At 35.2% G+C, this 26184-nt stretch overlaps 3 protein-coding genes across 3 annotated transcripts; 1 reads left to right on the top strand and 2 right to left on the bottom strand.

Moving 5' to 3' along the window:
* Nucleotides 1-6856: 6856 nt before the first annotated feature.
* Nucleotides 6857-11224, top strand: LOC143549523 (prohibitin-3, mitochondrial-like). Its single transcript, XM_077040419.1, has 2 exons — nucleotides 6857-7235; nucleotides 10764-11224. Exons 1-2 carry the CDS (start codon nucleotides 6857-6859, stop codon nucleotides 11222-11224), a joined length of 840 nt encoding a protein of 279 aa, XP_076896534.1.
* A 2775-nt stretch (nucleotides 11225-13999) lies between these two features.
* LOC143549522 (glyceraldehyde-3-phosphate dehydrogenase, cytosolic) lies at nucleotides 14000-17119 on the bottom strand. The gene is made up of 9 exons (XM_077040418.1): nucleotides 17086-17119; nucleotides 16909-17009; nucleotides 16482-16597; nucleotides 15888-15987; nucleotides 15651-15797; nucleotides 15079-15139; nucleotides 14902-14999; nucleotides 14674-14816; nucleotides 14000-14388 (listed from the first exon to the last, which is right to left on the bottom strand). Exons 1-9 carry the CDS (start codon nucleotides 17111-17113, stop codon nucleotides 14172-14174), a joined length of 1011 nt encoding a protein of 336 aa, XP_076896533.1. The 5' UTR covers nucleotides 17114-17119; the 3' UTR covers nucleotides 14000-14171.
* A 6651-nt stretch (nucleotides 17120-23770) lies between these two features.
* On the bottom strand, nucleotides 23771-26184 carry LOC143549543 (uncharacterized). The gene is made up of 2 exons (XM_077040431.1): nucleotides 25081-26184; nucleotides 23771-24301 (listed from the first exon to the last, which is right to left on the bottom strand). The coding sequence occupies exons 1-2, from the start codon at nucleotides 26182-26184 to the stop codon at nucleotides 23771-23773; spliced, it is 1635 nt and encodes a 544-aa protein (XP_076896546.1).

The following is a 26184-nucleotide window of genomic DNA, read 5'->3' as shown; positions in this document are numbered from 1 at the left end:
TTGGTGAAGTCAGAAGGACTTCACGTGATTGGTTGAGATGATCAATTAGGCACGGGGATGCATGCATTTCAAAGACCTCAATCTATATAGTCGGAGAAGCTTACACTGAACGGGAGATCTGATATGGAAGACGCTGGGTGATTGGTAGATTTGTGAAGCGACAAGACAGTTTCAGACACGGCTGGTTGAAGAGCAAACATAAGATCATCAGTTAAGAGGGAGTCTGTTGGTGCATGTTTTGTAACAGATGATCTTTTGTGTTTGTTAGAATTGAGAGCAACGGTCAAAGGGGAGTCTGTTGGTGCATTTTGTGACCGTCGCTATGCAATTCTGATCAGCGGAAACGAAGTACGAAGTTAGAACAACTTCGCCTACTGGCCCAAGCCCAAGCCCGCGAAGTTGTTTTGTCTATATATATGTGTGTCTTGTTTAGGTTTGAGTATCTAGAAAGTCAGAGTGTTTTGTGATCAGTTTAATTGTCTAGAGAGAAATCGAGAGGGGGAGTCGTGTGGGACGGCCCGAGGTAGAGCTCACCTCGGGTCGGCCATGTCTTTGTTTTCGTGTTTGGTATGTAACGAGTTATGATTATTATAAGAAAGGATCTGCAGATTCGTTTATCCCGTTCTTGTGTTTATTCGTGTGTTTGTTCGTGTATGTGTTTGTGTGTAATTGTGTTCTTCGTCTTCTACACCAATAAACGAGTCTAGGAGGATTCTGCACTCTTAGACATCGTGCGGATCTTGTATCGATCGGCGACGCCTCGGGGGGACCTACAACTTTGAAATGCCAAAAGTATGACAGTTAGAATTTTAAACATGATTCGGGTTTAAAATTTATTTTTAAGGGCATTTTTTAAAATAATCAAAAGGTTCGAGATTTGGCAAACTGACTATTTTTCCCTAAACTATTAAAATGTAAGAAAAGACTGCGAACACTTTCGACATACCACCCCCATGCCTATTAATGCTTTTAACTTTTATCAATTTTGAAATATTTATTGTTAACATTAATTTTTCCTTCAATGATGATCAGAACGTTGTATGGGAAGCATGTCATGGAAAACTATGCTTAAATGAAACAAGATATTCACAAAATTGGATGGTTAACATGTTATTTTTTATGTTGTCATTATGACAAAGTCGATAAGCCCTCTGAAACTTATCAAAATCTTTTTCATGGTGTAGCTCAGAAAAACATAGCTCTTGAAGAACATCCATTGTTACAATTTAATGTAATTTAATGTTCTACTTTCCTTTAATTAGTGGTAAGTTGATAAATATATCAATAAATGTAATGCTCCTTTTGTATTTAGACTGAATGGTTAGAACTACTATCGTATGAGAAGCTTTATTTCCGAAATTGGTTCATAACCAAAAGTCTTTCAATTAAACATATATGGCACCGATAATGAATTTTTCAATAGAAAGAAATATTCTCGGGTACGATTTTGCACGAGCATTTTTTTATTAAGTTCATTTAAAAAATAATTTTGTGATATAAATAAAAACAATTTATGTACACACTACATAGATACAAGTATAACTATAATACATTTTTTTTTCATATACACTATGTAATTATTTGTTTTACTTATAATTTTATAATTTGAATTATCTCGTGTGTGACACGTGCTCTAAAACTAGTATAAATATATTTAATGAGTAAAATATGAATTTGGAGATGCAAGTACACACACACTTTAGAATTTAGTATAGTGGGGTAGTATCATGAATTAATGATACAAGTATAAAAGGAAGCCGGCTCGAAATTAAGGGGGTGTTTGGTACAGAGAATGGAAAAGGAGAGAAAATAGAAATGGAAATGGAATTGTAGAGAAAGAGAATTGGTATGGAGAATGAGAATCATTTCTCTTGTTTGGTACACGAGAAAATAAACAGAGAACTCTACCATACCCAACCCCACCTCCACCCAACCTGACACCACTCACCACCGCAGCCCCACCACCACCAGCACCACCACCACAGCCCCACCACCACAGCCAGCCCCACCACCACAGCCCCACACCACCAGCACCACCACCACAGCCCTTTCTTCAACCATAGCCCACCACCACCGGCTGCCGCTACAAATCCCCTTCTTCAACCACAGTACACAAGAAATTAAAAAGATTCAAATTTTTGGAACATAAGATATAGAAAAAGGAGGCTCAGATCTGTCATCACTGCCTCTTTGGAGATTTTGTGGTGGTGGTTTGTGGTGGCGATGATGATGATGATAATCAGAAGCCACCTGCAACCACCGCCGATTTCCACCACCACTGTCACCCACCTGCGACCACAATCACCCGACCATCTGAAAACCCTAACCTACCACGAACCACCACTTGAAACCCTAATCTCCGTTCACCCGTACCACCTGCAACCTACAACCGGTTACCATCTCTGTGTTCACCACTGCGAACGGCGGAGACGGGGTGGTGGTTGCAGACTTGGAGACAAGGTGGCGGTTGCAGACTTGGAGACGAGGTGGCGGCCGGAGACGAGGTGGTGGCCGGAGACGAGGTGGTGGTCGGAGACGAGGTGGTGACATGCTATGAGGAGGCTGCTGAGAAATGGATTTCTCTTTGTTTTAAAGAGAAATGGAATTCTCTAGTTTTAGAGAAATAGAAATGAAAAGTGGAAAACAAACAAAAGAAATATTTCTAATTCCATTTCCCCCCAATCAAATCCCTCTATCAAACACCCCCTAAGGGAAATCCGAGAGACGACTTTGACTTTTAAATATATAGTTGTTGTCATGTTTTTGTTTGCGTTACCTTTTTAAACTCTAATATTTGTCGACATTCAATTTTTTAAATTTAAGATAACTTGCCAAACCAACTAAGAATGTTTTAATTCGGTTGTTTTATATTATACGCTAATGGAATTTTAGGGTACCGTAAACTTGTGATATACACATATAGCTAAAATTAAAGAATCCGTTAAGAAAATGAAGGGTGCAAAAGAGTTGAGTCGAATTTGATTTAGAGCGATTTTAACTCGGTTTAATTTAACATATGCTAATGCAATTCCCGAGTAAATTAAAAGTTTGAATTCGACTTTTAATTACTCGTTTTATTATTATTATTATTTATTATATACTTATATATTTGTATATTATTTTAAATAATATACTATTTGTACAAATAATATGTTATTCTCAGCTTACAAGGTGTAAATGTGTAATCAAGATCATTTTTAAAGCAAAGGTACTCGATTTTAAATGAATCAAATTTAGACTAGAGTGTGGCTTTGATCGAGCTTTTAGTGAGCTGTTATTGAATAATACACGAACAAGCAAGCTTGTTTATGCCGCTAATTAAATTACGCATGTGACAAGTTAGTTGAGAAAGTATAACGTGTTACTGGTTCAATGTTCAAAAAGTTAAAATAATTACAAACTAACCATAATTATTAGGGCCGTAAACGAACACGAACAAGGCCTTGTTCATGTTCGTTCGTTAAGTAAATAATATGTTCACAAACGGTTCATGAACACTTACCGAACAAGATTTTATGTTCGTGTTCGTTCATTAAGGAAATTAATGTGTTCACGAACGGTTCACGAACACAAATGAACATAAATAAATCGGCAGAGCCTAGAGATTGAGACCGATGTATTCATCAAGGTGAATAATGAAAGCCTGTAAACGAATCGAATGAACACGAACAAGGGCATGTTCGTGTTCGTTCATTTAACTTTAAAAGAACACGGACACTTAATCGAACAAATAGTTATGTTCATGTTCGTTTATTTAAAAATAGACATTTGTGTTCGTTTGTTTAAAATCTAAACTAACATAACTGAACAAAGATAAACGAACATGTATGAACAAACGTAAATGAACACAGATATAAACGAACTTAAATGAAAACACTTAAATGAACATAATACAAATATAAAACCTTTAAGCAGATGACATTTCCAGGTAATATTTAATTATTTTCTATTAATATTAATACATAAATGAACATAAATAAACAAACATAAACGAACGTTCATGAACATAAATGAACGAACGGAACATGTGTTCATGTTCGTTCGTTTAATTAAACGAACACAAATTTTTTGTTAATGTTCGTTCGTTTATTAAATAAACGAACTTCCCGCCGAACGGTTCACGATAGTTCACCGAACGTTCGGTTCGTTTACAGGCCTAATAATTATATTGTATTGGGGTGGCGTCCCTAGCCACCTCAGCCTCTTTTGTAGATAAATCCTCCGCCAAACCACTGTTGTCAAGGGCAATGAAACTTTCGGGCGATGATCAGGTAACGACGTGAACGGCAGGGGTTGTAGGGCCAACTCATCTAACCAATCAAAGCATATTTTTTTGGTAATTTCTATATAAAAAGAATATTAAATATCACTGGAGTGTTAGTTAAACTATTACGCGTTTTTTATGAAAAAGTAATAAAAATCCTCATGCCTACATGACAATGACGCGCTATGTTATTCCCTTTAGTTAATTAACCCACCATATATATATTCTAAATCACAAATAAATATCATTACTCATTAGTGTGAATGGAAGAAAATCTTGTTTATAGTTTGAAAGAAGTAATGAAAAGGTGATTACGTTGTCAACTATATGATGTAAGGCCAATGACTTTAAAAGGCAAGTCAGCCGCTTTTGGGTTTTTCCTCTCCCAACCCTATTTTATTAATGTATACTATAATAGATTTAATCACGTATATTAAAACTCATGACTATGCTGTAGTTTTAATTCACGAGAGCTTGTTATCTTCACAAGTTCATGATATAGAGATTCTTAGACTATCTATAAGGACCCTAACGCTCTTATTTGGATGATCGATATTCTAAGAATCTTTGATAATCAGTGAGGGACACCCAACTGTTTCTCGCCTAAGAATGCTTATATTTTTAAAAATTTTCTTTATAAATTATCAATTTATATTACCATTTTCAAACGATAAAAAAAATAAAATTATTGTTTCCCCCCTATAAGCTAATCTCTTCTACATAAACCAACTTTTATAAAAAAAATATCCTATCATCTCTAGACCCTTTAATCTCATCCAATTCCTTTAAAAATATTCTTTTCCCAACTACTTGATAATCAGTGATCACAAACGAATCTGAACCTGATGAGCAAATCTAAGACATTTCGGTATGATCTTAGGTGATACTTAGATCGATTATCCTAGACAAACATACCTGGTTTACCCGTAAAAATTTCCCTTTTTCTTATATTTTGTTTTACTTTTGGTTATAGAGCAAGTTGAAGACCCTGTGCATTGAAACAACTTGACTTAACTCGAGAAGGAATACCAACGCTTAAGTTGAAATCCGAAAAGATTCAAACCCTCTCTTTGTAGATGCTTTAAACAAACATGTTGTGGCGGGGCGGGTGCTAATTTGGTCGTTATCGGTTCGGTTTGGTTTGTTACAGTATTGTCAATAAAAATGTTGTGGCTAAAGTTGAGAAGTGCTAAATGCCTTGTGCCAAAAGTGTATATGCGTGAAAGTTTGATGGCTAAAATTTAAAGAACTAATAAATAACTTTGGTGGTTAAATTTGAAAGTTTTTAAACTTTTCAAGTTGTATTTTAAACTTTTGGTGGCGATATTTGAAAGTTTTTCAAACTTTCCAACTTGGCTTTTAATATACATTTAATAGTTTACTAATTTACTTTTTTTTTTTTTAACAACCAACAAATAATCTTATTAATTTAAAAACGAGTCCAACAATAAACTAAACTTGCACCACCCATACAACCACCCAAGCAAGAACAGATAACGGCAACAAAGAATAAAGCATATTCTGAAGCCTTGCCAATCCTACCAAGCCATCATGAGCAATTGAGCATCCTCAGTCTATTCAACACTAAGAAAACCCACCACTTTTATCTCGTCAAACATACTTTCTAAACTGGTCGATTTCCAGTCGAACACCAACGTATTCATTCTTTCAAATACACCAAATTGCCACCATCATAAATAACTAATTCAGTAACTTTTAATCTTTATATATTTATATTTCTAATTTCTCTGATTAATATATTATATAAATACTAAATACTAAGAAAATTTATTTGGAATCTCAATAAATACCTATATCCAATGTATAATTACCCAACCCATATGACCATATACAACAGGTGCCAAAACTCTAAAGTCGTTCCATTGGGCTTAGAATCATACTTGGGCTTATTTGTTTATTATGCTTAGAGATGAAAAAAAACCCGAATCCGAAACCATACTCGAAAAAATAATTATATACCCGGATTTTACTTCCCGAACTCGTACCCGACCCAACCCGTAGGGTACAAATACTTAGGGCATGCATTTTAATACCAAATCCCGTACCCTGAACCGGACCCGATTTGTACCCGAAAACCGGAACCAGGATTTTCAAATACCTGAAAAATACTCTAAAAATACCCCAAAAAGTGTAGCTCCATAAAAAAAAACTCAATCTATACCTGAAAAATGCACGGAAAAAACCCCAGAAAACCCCAAAATAAGGTTTTTCAATACCAGGAAATAAGGTATTTAAACCGGTTTTAAAATACCCAGTTCTGTACCCGAACTGAACCCGATGCATAGGATATGATTTTTAGAGACAATTCCTGACCCGAACCAGGTATAACCAATACCCGATCATATCCGAACCCAGCTCCATAACCAAAACCAGGTATTCGAAAAACCCGATTTGTGCACCATTAATTATGCTTTCACTAAACTGGGCCTCTATGAACACAATAAGCCCAACACATCTCTATCGCTCTATAACATCCTTCAATCAATCAACCTTACTATTTTATTATATCTAACCACCACTCCACTCTCTCCGTCCACCTGTAACCGTTTCCTGCAAACTCAACCGTAAAAAATGGGAGCCAAACAAGCCGCTGTAAAGCTCCTAACCAACCTAACACGCGCCGCCTTAGGTCTCGGAGCCGCCGCCGCCGCCGAGTCCGCCTTCTACACCGTCGACGGCGGCGAACGCGCCGTCCTATTCGACCGCTTTCGTGGTGTTCTTGACGATACCGTAGGTGAAGGTTCCCATTTCCTCATTCCGTGGATCCAAACGCCGTATATATTCGATATACGTACCAGACATCACACGTTCTCGTCGGTATCTGGCACCAAAGACCTTCAGATGGTTAATCTGACGCTACGTGTTTTATCTCGACCGGATGTTGGCCAGTTGCCGTATATTTTTAAAACACTGGGTGTTGAGTACGACGAGAAGGTTCTCCCGTCCATCGGTAATGTTATTAGAGATTATATATTATATATGTGCATGAACTTTGTTCGTTCATTTATATCCGTTTAAATTTTAATAAATACGTAATTAGTTATACAGGTGAAAGTTAACATATAAATTGCTAATCGTGAGAATTAATACAAACCCTAGTTATATTTATATAAATATAAACAAAAAAGGTGTTCTTTTAAATTATATGAATATATACACTTGATTATGTTTGGTAACTTGTGCTCATTTGCGCTAGTTTATGTTTGTCTACCGTGTTAGTTTTAAGTTTATATGTTTTTGTCGTGAATTGCTCGTTTAGGTTTCAAACGAATGAACATGAACACATGTTTTGTTCGTTCATACATGTTCATGTTCATGATCGTCTGTTTATGGCGCACATTTATGTTCGTTTATTTTCGTTCGTTTACATTTTAATAAAAGCGTAAGTAGTTATAGTTATATACATGTATACATAAAAAGGCTCGTTTAAACTTGGTCAGTTATGTTCGTTTATGTTTGCTCTATCATGTTTGTTTGAGTTTATATGTTTTTGTTTGTTTGTTTGTGTTTATTTACGTTCACGAACTGTTCATTTAGGTTTTAAACGAATGACATGAAATTAGAATTATATATATATAGGGATAGGTTATTGTAAAAGGACAATGTTCTAGTTTTCTAGAATTACTCTTTCACTATTATAACCGACATAGTTTCCTAAAATTATTCTTTTACCATAGGTTTTAATGCCAAATGTCAAAAATATATTGGTTCTTACCATTCTTAGGAAATACTTTATTCTTATTTGAACCATTTTCTATATATATATATATAAACATAAAAAGGGCTCGTTTTTAACTAAATGCATGTATAGATATACTTGGTTATGTTTATGTTTGATCAGTTATTTTCGTTTGTGTTCATATTTGTTTCTTCTATCATGTTCGTTTAAGTTTACATGTTTTTGTTTGTTTGTGTTTATTTACATTCGTGAACTGTTCGTTTAGGTTTTAAACGAATGACTTAAAAGAATTATATATATATAAACATAAAAAACGGCTCGTTTAAACTAAATGCATGTATGTATATACTTGGTTATGTTTATGTTTGGTTAGTTATTTTCGTCTGTGTTCATATTTGTTTCTTCTATCATGTTCGTTTGAGTTTATATGTTTTTGTTTGTTTGTGTTTATTTACGTTCGTGAACTGTTCGTTTAGGTTTTAAATGAATGACATGAAAGAATTATCTATACTATATATAATACATAAGTTATGGGCAAATTAAGACACCTCTTTTTTAAGTAATTTACAACTTATAATGTATAACGCACACATTATATAGCATGTAAGATAAGAACAAACTTGTCCGTTAAAAAATATGCCTATAAATAGTTATAACATTACCCCATCAACTTTATTCAGCTTTTGTAAATTTAAGAAATAGTTACAAAATTGGACCTTCATCTTTACCAATGTATTTCTTTTAAATTTAATTGTTAACCAACTTCCCACCTACGATTTTCCAGCAGCCGTAATTTTCATATGTTAATATTCTTTTAAGAAAATTACACTATAAAAATGAGCATTTTATTGTCTTTAATTTGGGTATGGTATTGTTATAGTTTATTCCAATTAAAATTAGGATGTTACGTATGGGTGTTCACAATGTGGTTTTAACAGCTTCTAAGTTAAGCAATAAGTCTAACCGTCGGTTCATATTTTTTTCATTGAAAACCGAAACTGAATTGTTGAAAATTCAAACTGAATCGTTACTAATGGTTTGGTTTCACACATTGTGCTTCAATAATAAGTTTACCGACCGGCCCGGTTTTATAAGGCCAATTTTCAGTATGAAGCATAAACCAAACCGTTTGCTATGGTTTGAACATTCTGAAACCAGTTGACCAAAATTGAAGATCGGTTTAAACGTTTTTAAGGTTTCAAACGAACTTGAACATCCATAATTTTTACATAATTACTAGAATTTTCGTTCCCCGTCGCATCGCACGACCATCTGTCTATACTATATATAATGTAGCATCCATGGGCAAATTAAGACACTAGGTTTTTAAGTAATTTACAATATTCAAAGCTTTATGTATACCCTATAAAGCATGTTGCTTAGGGGAAAAGTTGTCCGCTACAAAATATGTTTTACGTAAATTCAATTTGTTAGAAAATAGTTACAAAATTGGCTCTTAAACTTTACTAACCTTTTGTAAATTTAAGAAATTTAACTTTTATCCCTCATCTTTAGTCATGTATTTGGCAGGTTTATATATTTTCTTATTTTTCTTCTATATCTCTAAATATATTATGTTTTAAGTAAAAAACAGAGCTTGCCGATGCATCGTACTTATTTTTGTCGACATTTGCATATAAAATTTATTCTATAATGAGGTACGGTTTATAATGTACAGGTCACTAAAGCATTATTGTACAATTCAAATATGTAACTATAAATCAATAAAATGTTTAAACACATAAATATGCATTAAAGTATAACCCATGTTATGTTTTAGTTTATAAATTCTGAAATTATAAATTTAGTCATCCATTTATACAACTCACATTACAAAAACAAAGCAATAAAATCAACTCAAATTAATGTTGTACGAATTTGTAACGGCTTCACAAAACGTATGAAGGCCAAACTTAAACCGTGGGCATAACCGTTAGCAACGGGTTTTCGTCGAAAACCAAAAACGACTAGCCAGAATTTAATGGAAAAAATTAACCATGAAATCAAGCCACTGACCAGCTTGAACGGTTTTACGGTTTTAAATCAAACAACGAATACTCATAAACTTGTTGCATTTCCCGTTGCATCGCGCGGGCACCCGCCTAGTAATTATATAAATATAAACATAAAGGGCTCATTTAAACTATATGCATGCGTATATATACTTGGTTATGTTTATGTTTGGCCAGTTATGTTCATTTGTGTTCATTTTTGTTTATTATATCATGTTAGTTTAAGTTTATTTGTTTTTGTTTGTTTGTGTTCGTTTACGTTTGTGAACTGCTCATTTTGGTTTTAAACGAACGAACATGAATGAACGCAAACATGCTCGTTTTCTTAATGAACGGACATGACAAAAATTTGTTTAATTATATGTTCGTTTTGTGTTAGTATTTGTATTCGTAATCAGTTAAAGTTATAAATGAATGAACATAACATGCCCCCGTTCGTCTTCCTTCGGTTTATCTACATGCTTTCAAATAGAGTCATTATTATAAATTATCATTTATATATATGATGATGATATTAACAAACCTTAACACATAACATTAATAAACCTGCCTAATAACATTTTCTAACAGGTAACAAGATACTGAAGACTGTCACACTAACAAATCCTAACACATACTAATAAAAAGTAGTGTTCACATCGTAATTATAAAAATTACACATTTATAGGGGATCTTTTCGTCATATCATTACTATAAATATTACTATAAATGTCATAGTATTTCGTCATAACATTACTATAAATGTCATACTAACAAACCGTAACACAACAATAATAATTTCTAACAGGTAACGAGGTACTGAAGGCCGTCGTTGCTCAATTCAACGCCGAGCAACTTCTCACCGAGCGTCATCAAGTTTCAGCCCTAATTCGCGAGAGCTTGATCCGCAGGGCTCGTGATTTCAACATTGTGCTTGACGACGTTGCGATCACTCACTTAGGGTACGGCGCAGAGTTCTCCAAGGCCGTGGAGCAGAAGCAGGTGGCTCAGCAGGAGGCTGAGAGGTCCAAGTATGTGGTGGCTAAGGCTGAGCAGGAACAACGAGCGGCGGTTATTAGGGCGCAAGGAGAGAGTGAGTCCGCTAAGCTGATATCTGAGGCGACTGCGGCTGCAGGCAACGGGTTGATTGAACTTAGGAGGATTGAGGCTTCTAGGGAGATATCTGCAACATTGGGAAAGAGTAATAGTGTGACTTATCTTCCGGGCAGCGATAGCCGAATGCTTCTCGGGCTTAATCCTACTCGTTAATAAGCCGGTGATGGGTGATCATGAACACAAAAGATTTGAATAAGCCTGCTAGTGATTGTACTGGTTTAATAAGTTAATACTTCTTAAAGAGTATGAAATATGAAACTTGTTTATAGTTTGTGTTAGGGTAGGTTTTGAATGAATCATGGGTCCTATTAGGGACACCCAGACACCCTTTATACGCCCCGTATCCTTTACTGGGGGATATGAGACCCTATACGGCCTAAACGGGACGTATTGATTGTTTTATTTTAGCAAAATGAGGCGGTGTCCCTAGAATTCCTCATGAATCATTTAGTTGTTAGAATCTGAAACTGATAAATAATGTATTTTTATTATTGATTTTATATTCTAATATTCATTTTCACATTTAATTTTGATATTTGTTATGTGATCATGCTTGTGATTTTTAACTTAAACATAAGGCTTTTGGAGAATGGAGATTATAAGTTCACGTGGTTACGCATGGCATGTTCACATCATCACGTGCATGAGTCCACATAATCACATGTGTTTGATAGTTTTTGTAGTGTGTAGATGTTTTCTTAGATCACATCTAATGGATGACATTATGTGGTGTTTTGAAGCCATAAATATAATGCCTGGGAACACCGCTCGTCAGACATTATGAATGACATTATAGTGAGGAGCGTTCTGCATGTATATGACGTTGTGTTGATTCGAATTTTGAGGGTTTTGTGAGATAGAGGTAAAGAGGGGGAGCAGAGAGACATTTTGGAGGTGTGTTTAGTTTTAAGTACGCATAATTTTAGTAAGTGCATTTCATTAAATGAATGTTGATTGATTTGGTGGAGAAATTATGGTAAGTTGTGTATATAATTGGAAATGTAAACTTTACTAATTTTTTTTTTTGGAACAACCAACTAAGTAACGTCGGGTACTCCATACGCGACCCCCATTGGCTAAAGGTAGCCCGAGCCGGCCATGAGTCCGGACGGACAGAGCCCCCTAGCGGTCCACCTATTGAGGGATTTCCCGGATAAAACCCAACCCCCCACGTCCGCCAAACGGCACGATAGCGAGGAGCCGGTAAAATCGGGTGAGATCAAGACTCGAACCCTGGCAAGCCAGGATCATCCCTCATATCTCCCATATAAATTGGTGATAGTGAGGTTTGAACCTCATACCTCTCACTAGTAAAGTGAGTGCTCTACTATTGAGCCACATCCTATTTATCTTTCAAAAGTTTTAATTCATATAAACTATAATTCATTTTTTTTCCAAGAATAGGTGGGTTTGAAAATAAAAAAATGTTTTTAGATGGATGATTTTATTTTAACTGATTATTATTATTATTATTTAGTAAGATCTTTTATAGAATTTATAACAAATAACCCTTTGCTTGAGGTTGAGGCATCTGACACTTTGGATGAAATGGATGAGGTGTCACCCTCATAGAATTTACCTAAAATTATTTAAAATAAAGTCAATCACCAAAAGACACCTTTTTATTTACAAACCAACTATACCAGCCCAAAAAAAAAAGGTATTTTAGAGTTAGGCTAAACGTATTCTGATAAATATGTTTAAATCCTTGTTGATTAAGTATTATAACATGCGAATGTGTTAGAAACATTTACATGATACATCGATAAAAGGCATGATTCGATACAACTCTTTGCATCCCGAAACTTAAGCGACATGCAAAGCACATGTTTATAACATCATGTTAAAAACATTGAGAGACTATAAGTTTGATAAACTATACGTAATGATGTTGGTGTGTCCAACTTCTAAATGGAAATTACACTTTAGAAACGTAAAATCAGTGTATCTAAGTCCAACGTTGTAAGTTTTGAGCAAATATTGTAATGAGTACACACATGTGTATTAGCGTATATATAAAGCAATAGCGTACGGCCGTATGCATACGTGCACACAATTACAACAGTGTGTTCAACTTTTTAATGTTTAAATCACTCTTGTGGTCATGAGTTTTGATACAACTTTATATTACCCCAAGTATAATATAATGACGTGAAAAACCTCATAAGAGTGCATCATGATATATCTCATTAACAACGTGACAATACATATCTTCAACTAAAAGAGGGGAGGTACACAATACGAAATCAATCTTAATTTATTTTCACACTTATCTTATATATCCAATCTTTAGTCTTTTAACTCATTATGTTGATATATTATCAAATACATTTAGGCTTTAGTATCAAGAAGTGACTACTGGTACAAAATTTTGATTAAAAACATGAGTATTGATACAAAATTTTAATTAAAAACGTTATTATCGCTACATTAAGGGCCTGGTTGGATGGTGATATGATTTGGAGGGAGAATTGAATTGACGAGATAATAGAATGGATAGGAAATTGAAATGAATCATTAATATTATTTTGTTTAAAAAAATAAAAAATAAAAATAAAATATAATAAAAAACTTGCAAGATTAAAATACAATTGACAAAAAGGCCCTGCCTCAAAATAAAGAAAATTTACAAAAATAAAATTGACAATGGCAAAAACGATGATGGTGGTGGTCAGGTGGCGACGATGGTGGTCATGTTGCAGCAGTGGCGTGGTTTTTGAATGCTAATCAACTTGGTGCATTAATAGATATGGACTTTTAGCCAATTATCAAAATGAACATACAAAGCATATTAACATGATTAGCCTATCGTATGAGTGTTTGATTACAAGCATAATTTAAAAACACTTGTAATTGAGGAAGAGTCTCCATGACTCACCATCAGATTTTCTTATTATTCATCAATCATCATTCATAAAAGTATACATAAGTAAATAAACCATTGCATTTAATCAAAATTGTGAACAAGAGTGTTTGTTCCAAAACATAAAAACCAAACTATACAACTCTTAATTATTCCCCAAACAACTCCATAACCATAGCCATGAAGATGAATAATCAATCGGCACGCAATTGTTGCAACTTGAACATCACCAACAGCTCAAGACTTGGCCATATGACGGATCAAGTCAACCACACGGTTACTGTATCCCCATTCGTTGTCGTACCAAGACACAAGTTTCACAAAGTTGTTGCTCAAAGCAATACCCGCCTTTGCATCAAATATGCTAGACCTCGCGTCGCCCACAAAATCCGTAGACACAACATCATCCTCGGTGTATCCTAGGATTCCCTTCAAACTTCCCTCTGCCTCAGCCCTACACAACATAACATTAATCATTAATCCCAACACCAATATGACATGTTTGGATCAAATACAGATGAGTTTATCGTGAGAAGTGTACAAACAACTAGTGCAATTATGCAAACACTAATGTAATTATTATTGCTTGATAACTTTTAAACTAGAGTAATTATTATTACACTATATTACTTTTTATAACATAATTATCCTAGTTTAAAACTATAATTACTCTAGTTATTTTATGTTTAGTATGTTAATATTATTTGTACTGAGCATTATGGAGAACTGATTTTCTTACTTGATAGCAGCCTTAATATCATCATATGAAGCAGGCTTCTCGAGCCGAGCAGTCAAGTCAACCACAGATACATCAACCGTGGGGACACGGAACGACATCCCGGTCAGTTTCCCGTTAAGGGCAGGAAGGACTTTTCCAACAGCCTTCAGAAATAAAAGAAAAAAAGTTATGATAAATATGTTCATATAACATATGCAAATAAAACTTCATAATCGTGCACGCTAGTACCTTAGCAGCGCCAGTGCTACTCGGAATAATATTAAAAGAAGCAGCTCTTCCGCCTCTCCAATCCTTCATTGATGGACCATCAACAGTTTTTTGAGTTGCTAAACATTTAAAAAAATAGTTAGTATGAATTATAAGTTTACATTATAGGGTATGAAAATGAATAAAAGTTATGTTAACCTGTGATGGAGTGAACAGTGGTCATAAGGCCTTCAACAATGCCAAATTTATCATGTATGACCTATACTATTAACAAAATGTGACAAGTATGCTACAAATCAAGGTTACAAAAGTCGTGAGGCGGACCCTAGGCTGCCGACTGGGAAGTTGGGAGCGCTCGGAGGTACTCGGAAATGGTAAATATAAAGAAAATTAATTTTTTGATATTTATATATGTCAAATATCATAAGTATACTAATATTTATAACAAAAGAAGTGGATATCAATATAAATAAGAGAAATACATTTTTAAATACTACATTATTCTAAAATTTGCTAATCTTTAGCTAAAAAAAGTGATATTCTTTTTTTAATATTATAGAAATATGAATTATGTTTTATTTTTTGAAGTCAAAATCGGCCCAAGTTGGTTGACGAAATGCGATTATGGCTAAGGTTGACCACATTTGATTGATTCTTAGTAACTAGACGGAGTTAAAGAAACTTTTCTCGGCGCCATACCTTGTAGCGAGAAGGGAAGTACTCGGCTTTGGATACCTACTTTTATAGCATTGCTACAAATAATGTATTACCTTTGCCAATGGAGCAAGGCAGTTGGTGGTACAGCTTGCATTAGAGACAATGGTGATATCAGATTTGTACTCTTTTTCATTTACACCCATGACAAACATTGGAGCATTTGCACTTGGAGCTGAGATCACAACCTTCTTTGCACCTCCCTAATTAACAATTAAACATTAATAATAATATTCTTTAGTTACACGATTTACATCAAACTTGCAATAAGCCAATAATTTAACACTAATAACCTTCAAATGTGCAGCAGCTTTCTCTTTATCGGTGAACACACCAGTTGATTCGACAACATATTCAGCTCCGGCTTCACCCCATGGGATTTCCTCAGGGTTCCTGAAAATTAGTTGAATATTATTAATAATTTAATACTATGCAGTCGATATCGTGGATATATCACTAACATATTGGTGGTATATCAGTTATCGGTCCCTTGGTAAAATATCGGTTATAATATTGGTCCTGATATTATCGGCGATATTGATTGATATTTAACCGATGCTGGACTGATAGTTGACTGGCATATCACCGATATTTCCGATATCAGTGTTTTAAGTCTTAATTCTCAATTTTTAGTGTTTAATGCTAGTATTTTAAGTCTTAATAAGTTGCTACGTGCTACAGTTGTTAGTGTTTTGCAAGTTTCAAAAGGTTAATTTGTTAATGGTATGATAGTATATTGAATTGTTAGTGTTTTAAATTGTAATGTATATAAATTCTCGACTGATATCTGATATTTTTCTGCATTAACTGCTTAGATTTAATATGACTTGTTTCATGTTTGGTAAGCTGCAAAGATGGAGAACCAAACCGAATCGAATCAAGCTTACCTCATGCCGAAAACGCTAACAGGTTTGTCACCAAAGAGAAGAGACTTTGAATCCTTAACTTTGATTTCATCCTTTTTGTATTGGCCATGAACACTGTCGTATTTGAACATGTAAATCTGAAAAAAAAAATTACACATTAACAAGCAATCATCATCTTTTCATAAAAAAATGTTTGAAATGGTTAAAATCTACAACATAACATAATATCGTATCTATATATACTACATAACAAAAGCGTAACTGTTTTTTGTCACGTGATAGTTCTAAATAACAAATTCTATAACTCTTTTTATAAAAAAATTATTCGTAAAGCGTTTTTATAAATTGAACATTTATTTCATTATTAACATGTTCGTTTTTTTATAATAAGCATTTACAGACTTATGAATTTTATCGTTTTTATTATCATAAAGAGCGAGAAATGCACCATGTAGTCCGTGGTGATGAACGGATCATTAACAGCAACGAGTTCAATATCATCGCTTTGTAGAGCAACTCTGGCGACTAATCGGCCGATTCTTCCAAATCCTGTGTTTCACAAATTAAAACAAATCGAATCAAACAAAATTATTGATCAGAAATCACAGTCAAGGATTATATTAACCGTTGATTCCGATCTTGATCTTTGCCATGCTTATGCTTAGTGTAAAGAAAGAAAGAGATTGTAGGTTGTAGTGATATGAAAATTGGACAAATGAATGCATACATATAGTGAAAGCTTCAAAGGTGGACAGTGAAAGACGGATATATAGTTTGAATTGAACGTAGACCGTGAGCTTCGGTCGGTCTACATGAAAACATCATGCATGGGACAGTACTTCACATAAGTCCCCCAAGTTATGTCCTTATTGCACATGACCCCCTCAAAGTTATAGATATTTTCTTGTCCGTATTCGTTAATCGTTGTTAGGAGTGTTTGGGATTCCTTATTTTTACCTCCTTATTGAAAGATGAATGATTTCAATGTATCGATTCTATTCACAAAACTTGATATAAATACAAATACATGCCTAACTAACTTTCATGCATATAAGAAAAGGAAATAAACATAATAAATACAATATTATTTACATCAATATGTGTGTGTTGACTAAGACACCCACCTTAGTCTTAGAGGTAGGACTACGAACGCAAAGACTGGCTTTAAACTTGGAGAAGAGGGAACGCGATAATCCTTTTGTGAAAATGTCTGCATACTGATAATCCGCCGGAATGTGAAGTACTCGAATATCACCAACTCCTACTTTGTCTCGAACAAAATGAACGTCGATCTCAACGTGCTTTGTCCGTTGGTGTTGAACTGGATTCTCGGATAAGTATACGGCAGACAGATTATCACGGTAAACTATTGTTGCTTGGCGAGTAGGCACAGATAATTCTAGAAGTAGGTTCCGAAGCTAGCTTGTTTCAGCAACTGTATCCCAACCCCACGGTATCCTGCTTCGGCACTGGACCTCGAAATGGTATGTTGAAGTTTTGACGACCATGAGACCAAGTTAGTGCCCAAAAAAATGCAATACCCTGAAGTAGATCGTCTCGTGTCTGGGCATCCACCCCAGTCGGCATCAGAGTAGGTGCTGAGGGTCGTGGACTGGGAAGGCGTTATGTGAAGGCCGTGAGAGGCATATTTGTTGTACCGCATAAGATATATCGGGTCGGGTTATGGTGAGTTACTATAGAGCGCCTGCCAAGCTTCGATATAAAGTAGCGTCTTCAACAGGAGGGCCAGAGGTGGCACTTAATTTGGATGAAGTATCAATCGGAGTTGCAGCCAGTTTGCAAGTTGTCATATTTGCTCGTGCCAAAATGTCCTCGGCATTGAGATAAAAGTACACCCCCATTTTGATGTCTAACTGATATTCCCAGGAAATGATGAAGCATACCGAGATTAGACATGACGAACTCCTTTGAGATTGAGTTAATAATATTCTGTAAAAGGCTCGAGTGAGAGGCGGTTAATATTATGTCATCGACTAAAGTAATAGATATGCCATTTAGTCGCCTTTCTTGTAAATGAAAAGTGAGGAGTCTGAGACCGCGCTTTTAAAACCACATTTCATTAAATATGTTGCAAAGCGTTGGAACCATGCGCGAGGTGCTTGTTTGAGACCGTATAATGATTTGTGTAGTTTGCAAATATGTGTCGGTCGTTGGGGATCTTTGAACCTGGGTGGTTGAAACATGTGTACCGTTTCTTTGAGATCACCATGTAAAAAAGCATTATTGACATCTAATTGATGAATAGGCCAAGCGCGAGACGTTGCCAGGCTTAATACGGTTAGGATAGTGGTGGGTTTAACAACCGGACTAAATGTTTCCTCACAGTCAATACCCACTTGTTGAGATTTCCCATTGACCACAAGTCTTGCTTTGTATCGTTGTAATTGACCGATGGCATTAAACTTGTGGCGAAACAACCACATACATCATATGACATGAGCATCGGGTGGCCGGGAACTAATTCCCAAGTGTTATTGTTCAGTAACGCACCATACTCGTCATCCAAGGCAGCTTTCCAGTTTGGATTGGATAAAGCGGTGATGTGGGATGTTGGCAGTGGAGATATGGTGTTTGTGTGGAGAGTGAATTGTGTCTTTTGGTTTGGAAATACCCGCTGGAAGGCGTGTTGTCATGTGGTGAGTATTGATAGATGGAGCAGTTTGGTTGAGGTTGTTTGCGGTTACAAGTGGATTGGTAATGGGAGGTGGCTGGTTAATTGTTGTGGAGTGTGAGTTGTTGGTTTTAGTGGGTGAAGTAGGTGTATAAGGGGGGGGGGGGGGGGGGGTTGGTGTGTATTGTGGGAATATATTATGATTCGTGGGAGTGGAAATGTGGAATGGGATATTGGTGAGGTGGGTTGGGCTGTGACATTGGAAGTAGGCATGTATTTGTATTTATATCAAGTTATGTGTTGACATTGTTGATGTGGGTTGGGGTGTTTGTTTCCATTCAGATGTACATGTCTGATTCGCTCAGATTTGAGGTTATTTGGTTTGCTAAATTATACATCTGAATGATTTCATTTACCTCTTATTGGGTTAGCTTGAAATTGAAGCTGAATGGTTCAGAGGACAATGTTACCCTTTGCCCCGATAAACCATAGCTGCTGCTTACTCCACTCGACCAATCTGCCTCTCATGCTTCATTGACGTCCATCTCGAGCCGGCTAAGTCGCCGCTGCAGGAAGAAGAACCTTCCGCCACCGGAAAAAGAACCCTCCGTCGCTGCCGTCGAGACCCAGCGAACTCGGGGGGGGGGGGGGGGAGGAATCGGTACAGGTACAGCCGACCAAGAATATTTGATTCCGTCGTCGGTTTTCTTGGACTACCGGGGTTAGATTGAGCTAGGAAGGTTTGGGATTGGATTTTGCTCTACAAAGGAGAAAGAACTGTTGGACTTGTTTTTAATATATAAATGGAAATAACGTGCTCGTCGAAGTGCATAGTTGACCTCTTTTGGATGTAATTGACTTCTATGGTTTGTTCCAATTCAAGAATCAAGAAGAACAAATAAACCTGTTCAATTTTCAGTTTGTTATTTTACAATATGTATTTTGTTGTTTGTTGTTTTGTTCAATTTGGTTTAATATATTCGGTAGATTGCTTGTTTAAATAGATTGTTTGTTCAAGGGAGCAAAATAGTCATTCTGTACAATCATTTAGATGTCCAAACAAACAACACTTGAATGGTTCAACACTTAATGGTTCAGATTCTCTTAACCATTCAGACATCTTTATGATTCAGCACTTAATGGTTCAGCAATTGCCAAACAGCCCCTAAGACATATAACTTATAGCAATAAGTTATAACTTTGTAGCTTGTCAACTTATAATAAGTAATCCGAAACACTTCTTTTTTAAAACTTTTCGTTAGTCATAAATCTTAGAGCATTATTAGCATATTCCCTATATTTTTGTGAGGGAAATTTGTAAATTATAAATTTATATGGTATGATTATAAGTGGTTGTGAGTAGAAGAGAGAGAAAATGTTATATGGGAAAGTAAATTTTGAGGTTCCACTGTTCACACTGTATAATTTTTTAATACTTTTTGAAACTGATAGTGAGTGAAGGAGAAAAAAAAGATTATAATAAATATATAAAAAATATTATTTAATTGAACATGAGAAAGAAAATAAATTGATTTTTAGTGTAATTATATGATATATATGGATATATGGTAAGGAATCCCAAACACCCCTTTAATGTTTGTTGTCATTTAGGATTTGTTTAAGGGGCTGTTTGGTTCATTCAGATCTGAATGAGCCAGATCTGAATAAACCTCTGTCCCATCCAGCAACAACATGAGTCTGATTGATTCAGACCCAATTTTAACTATTCAGATGTCTTTTTGTCTGGAACCAAACAGTCTGAAGTTTGAATGAAACAGATGTTTTCATCTGAATGGTTCCATTCAAATGTAAACAAACAGCCCCTAAGTTTCTTTCCTCCATTTATTGACATGCTTAAAGTCAGCGCATAGTTGTACCCTTGTACGTGATCATGGGTCTCCAACCGAAGCTATCATCAAAAGTAGGGTGGCAAAACAAACCCAAATGGGTTTTTTTGAGGCAATTTATATAACTTTTAAAATTGGAATGAGTCAGAATAGATCAAAACAATTTTACAAGAAGATCAGGATGGGTTGGGAATACGCTAGTGAGTTTTGGTTTTCGGTTAGAATGTGTTTGTTTATAGGTTAGAATGGACTAAAACAAGCTTCATCCAATTTTATTTCAAACAAAACCCACGAAACCGAATAGAAACCGAGAAACCGAAACCGACCGAAATGAAAAAAAAATAAAATCGAACTGAAAAAAACCCCGAAAAAATCAAATCTCAACCAAGACAAAACTGGGTTTTTTTAATGAACGTGGATGACGGGAGGAATATTTTAGTTATTTTACAGTTTGCGTTTCTGAATTATATTTTGAGTTATTATCTTTTTATTAATTTTTTGATTGGTTTTTGAAACCCTTTGTATATTAACCTTTACTTGGGTCAAGATGGGTTAACTTTACCCATGTTGACCCATACCCACCCTAACCGTCTATTTTAAAAATTCATCTGACTCATACCCATCCTAACCTAAACCCATTCTAGCCCATCACCCAAATCCAACTCAACCTTTTCATATTGCCATTGGCGGACCTTTTAATGGGCCAAAGCGGGCCGCAGCCCCATCATGTTTTTCGTTCGATAATATATTTTTCTTGAAAAAATCAAAAATATATATAGATGTATTGAGTTCGGCCCATCTTTAAGTTTGGCCCATCCAAGTTATTTGAGTCCGGGCCAACCTTGAATCTTTTTAAAAAATAAAGTTTGTCTAAAGCTGATAAATGTAAAGATAAAAAAAAGGCTAAGAAACAAAGCTCCATAAGACCAAGCCCACGCCTAAATAAATTTTAAACCAAAAAGAAAAAAAAATCGAGCATTAAGTCTAAAACTAACCCTACCACCTGGTTGATGTTCAAACACAACAACAAACAGAGTATCCCTTGTGCGCTGGCCGCTGTGTGACTTACTGACTTGTGAGGTTCAGAATAGAAGCTAAGAAACAAGCAGGTGGATTGGTGAAATAGTTTGGGTGTGAATCGATTAATTGATTGATTGGGTGTCGCCGCTGTTTGTTGAGACATGAGGTTCGGAACTAACTCGTGTGGATATGAAATCAATTACTCAAAACAGATAATAGAAGCAAGTAGAGTCCAGGTTCAGCAATTCGCATTTCACCATTTTGTATTTTTTTTCAATTTAGTAGGTTAGGGTTTGAAATTATTGTTTGACCCGACCCGAACTAGACTACCGACCCAAAACTTAGAAGTGGAAAAAGAAATTTTGGGTCTCTGTGACTTTCGACCCATCCATACTGGATGTTCAAGATCCACCACTGCATATTACCACCTCTAATCACAAGAATACGTGTCAGGGCAATTTGAAAGACGTTCTCCTCAAGATCTAAAATGAATGGCACGAGACGACTATCTTATCAACCACCACTAGTCGGTTAGCCATGTTCCTCCCTTATGGGACTCTGCTTCTACCAATGGCGTCATGGGCACAAAAGACCAATCTCCCTCCCAATCCAACGTTGCGTGGCACCCATGCTTGTGTTCGTGTTTGCTCATATAACTAAATGACTAAAAAGCTTTCCCATTTCAGTCTCTTATTGAAAGAAAATCTTGTTGTCAAACAGGTTTGTAAACGTTTAGTTCTATTACAACCTTACAACCTTGACCCCAAGCTTTGTATACCACACTTGAATAGGTTCATTAGCCTAAACAAACCTTTATTTACATCAAACATATAGGTTTTTATTATGTATGACAAATATATAGTAAAAACTTTATATATAAAACTATGATGAAATAACTAAGTAATATATATTTTTTCACATAAAAATATAATTGTACATGTATAACAAATTAACAATCATATATCTACATAAATCAGAATATAAATATTTAATAAACAATAAATAAGCCTAAATAGAGTTCGAGTTTGACAAATTATCAACTCAAAACTCGAGTTTTAGTATAGAGCTTGAAACAAGTTGAACTCGATCTCGAGGTTAAACAATCTCAGGAAGCCATTACTTGTAAGCTAAGCAGTTAATGAATAAAATATCGGATATTGGTTATCGCAGTGAGATGTTGGTGGGATATCAGTAATTTTAATATCATGTAAAATTCATAAATATAGCAATTTAACACTAATAACTCTGTATAATCTCCTACCATTAGCAGATTAACCTTTTGCAACTTGCAAAACACTAGCAATCATAGCAAGTAAGAACTGATTAAGACTTAAAAAACTAACATTAGACACTAAAGTTGATAATTAAGACTTAAAACACTGATATCAAGAATATCGGTGATATATCGGTCAAAAATCTGTCAAATATCGATCAAATATCGGTCAATGGCGCTAATATTATCGGTACCGATATTTTGACTGATATTTCACCAAAGGATCGATAACCGACATATCACTGGTATATCGGTGATATATCAGCGATATCGAATGCATAGCATGTAAGATCATACACACATTAACATTATCTTCTATCAACATGGACATGTATGAGAAAAAAGGTAAAGAGCAGCACCCACAACTACAACCAACCAAAGTTTATTTAAAACATATATATAAGTCTTCTTTTCAAGAATATCCCAGTTTCTTAACAACCTTTTAAGCATCAACCCATTCCCATATATGGTCTGCCAACTTATTTGTTTTCATCAAATTTCAACTGACAGTATAACATATGTGTCTAGTTTTCACTTTCTATCCATAAAGATAAAAATGATAACTTGCTTGTTGATGAAACCCGCGGATACTAATATCCTCGTCTTCACAGTCCGGAAACCTCAAAAACCGAGCCAAGCAATCCAAACAAAGTAAATCCAAACAAAACGTCTCGATGTAATCCCGCTCGTTAAAACAGCACCCGCAACTAGTACACCGAGGTATGCAGAAAGTACACGCCCTGCAGTTATTATGCTTCCCGCCACAACCAGCCGCTGGACAATCATAAACTTGTCTGATTTGTTGGCATTTTGGGCATGATTCTATGTCAAGCAGGCGGTTATCGTCTAATGAAAGATATAACTGGCCGCCATTAAAGAACCGCGGTTTAGGTGGACCGACCTTGTTTCGGTTGTTTAAGGATAATAGTTCAGATAGTTCTTGAAATTGTTCTGTTGTTATACTATGCAGCCCGCCTATTCTTAACCGCTTGATCTGACTTCCACCGAAAGACTTCATGTTGGTTAACAGACCTTCCATACTTAGCCCGTTACACCCCACCACGCTTAGCTGCATCAAAAATTGTTTAAAAGATATCAAAAAAATGAATATAGATTTTTTTACGAGTGTTCATTGATGCGGTTGTGAATTTTGTTCAGTTGTAACCGAAAACTGAGTCTAACTGAATGAGAAAAAATGTTTAAGTGAACTGAATAACCGAATTAGATTAGGTTCGGTTACGGTTAAATAACCGATTTTGAGTGAATAAAATTTTTGGCCAGCTTTCGTTAACATATCCTAAGACCTAATGAGAAAAATGTATATGTTCCAAGAATGACAAATTCAAACAACGCTTTCGTTAACATATCCTAAGACCTAAAACTAAGAGTTTAAAATCAAAACAAGAATAAAATGTATAAAAGTCATAAACAGTCACAAGCATATAAAACTTAAAAACTATAAAAATGAGTATTTGGTTATTCGGTTAAACCGAATAAAGAAAATTTAATATATTGCATAACTGAATAAGAATTCGGATTCAGTTACAACCCGAACCAAATAGCTGAATAAAAACTCAGTTCGGTTCGGTTTTGATCGGTTCCTATAACCTAACAATGAACAACCCTAGATTTATTTATTAAAAAACGGTAACATTCATCAAAAACCAGTTATAAATGCATAAAGTAACAGATTATATGGGCATAGGCATATAAGGAAATTTAATCTACATTTTGATGATAACGTTTCGTGCTTGCTAAATGAAGCGAATTACGCCCTAAATAATTAAAACAACCCAAACAAACTTTAAATGCAAATGTAAACATATAAACATGATCCAAAATACTAACCTTCATCAACCCTAAATTTTTCTGGAAAACATCCTTGAGGCCCGTATCCGTAATCTTTAAACACTTGAACAGACTCAAAGACTGCAGACTACCATTTGCCCTATTTGTAATCCTTAAAAGCGAGTCATCATCAAACGATTCACCAACCGGTTGATCAATGCTTATATTCCTCCATAGCAACGGATCGTCACGAACACCATCACGAAACGATTTACAAACACGCTCAACTGATAGCAAATCCCTTATTCCCAGATGACCTAGAGCTAAAAACAAAGCGTCATGAGGCGCACAAACATCACCACCATCTTCATCATCATGTTTCTTGATTGGTTGCAAGACGTTTCCCGACAACTCATCTAACAAAAAGAAACCATTTTTATCACCAAAATATTTATTCCCAATAGATCTTTCACTAATATTAACATACCCAATATCATCATCATCAACATCATCTTCATCATCAAGTTTCTTGATCGGACGCAAGATTTTTTTCGACATTTCATCGAACAAAAAGAACCCATTTTTATCATCAAACTTTTCATCCCCAAATGATCTTTCACTAATATTAATATACCCAATATCATCATCAAGTTTCTTGATCAGATGCAAGGCTTTTTTCGACATTTCATCGAACAAAAAGAACCCATTTTTGTCATCAAACTTTTCATCCCCAAAAGATCTTTCACTAATGTTAATATACCCAATATCATCATCAAGTTTCTTGATCGGATGCAACGCTTTTTTCGACAACTCGTCGAACAAAAAGAACCCATTTTTATCATCAAACTTTTCACCCCCAATAGATCTTTCACTAATATTAATATAACCAATATCATCATCAAGTTTCTTGATCGGATGCAAGGCTTTTTTCGACAACTCATCGAACAAAAAGAACCCATTTTTATCATCAAACTTGTCATCATCAAGCTCTTGAATCCAGCCTCTAATCATTGTACAGCCACCAGTAATATTATTATTAATATTATTATTATTATTCATCTCAAATGGATCAATAGGAAGCTTATTAACCACATCAAGATTCAACCAATCATCAAAAGATTGAAAACCCATATCACCAATCTTGATTACCAAATCATCAGCCAT

This window comes from Bidens hawaiensis, unplaced genomic scaffold (genome assembly GCF_021521415.1).
Source record: "Bidens hawaiensis isolate Kalapana, Puna unplaced genomic scaffold, B.hawaiensis_p1.1 tig00015640_1, whole genome shotgun sequence".
Classification (NCBI taxonomy): Eukaryota; Viridiplantae; Streptophyta; class Magnoliopsida; order Asterales; family Asteraceae; genus Bidens; species Bidens hawaiensis.
The sequence above is the reverse complement of the archived record's forward strand: the minus strand, read 5'-3'. Positions and strand labels throughout refer to the sequence as shown.

Bases quoted from the DNA above. Each gene is read 5' to 3' on its own strand.
- LOC143549543 (XM_077040431.1), bottom strand. From the start codon at position 26,184: ATGGCTGATGATTTGGTAATCAAGATTGGTGATATGGGTTTTCAATCT. The intron at 24,302-25,080 runs GTTAGTATTTTG...TTTTTGATGCAG, and splicing joins AAAATTTAGGGTTGATGAAG to CTAAGCGTGGTGGGGTGTAA.
- LOC143549522 (XM_077040418.1), bottom strand. From the start codon at position 17,113: ATGGCAAAGATCAAGATCGGAATCAACG. The intron at 15,988-16,481 runs GTAAGCTTGATT...ACTAATTTTCAG, and splicing joins GTTAGCGTTTTCGGCATGAG to GAACCCTGAGGAAATCCCAT. The intron at 14,389-14,673 runs GTAAGAAAATCA...TATGTTGTGTAG, and splicing joins GATATTAAGGCTGCTATCAA to GGCTGAGGCAGAGGGAAGTT.
- LOC143549523 (XM_077040419.1), top strand. From the start codon at position 6,857: ATGGGAGCCAAACAAGCCGCTGTAAAGCTCCTAACCAACCTAACACGC. The intron at 7,236-10,763 runs GTAATGTTATTA...AATTTCTAACAG, and splicing joins GAAGGTTCTCCCGTCCATCG to GTAACGAGGTACTGAAGGCC.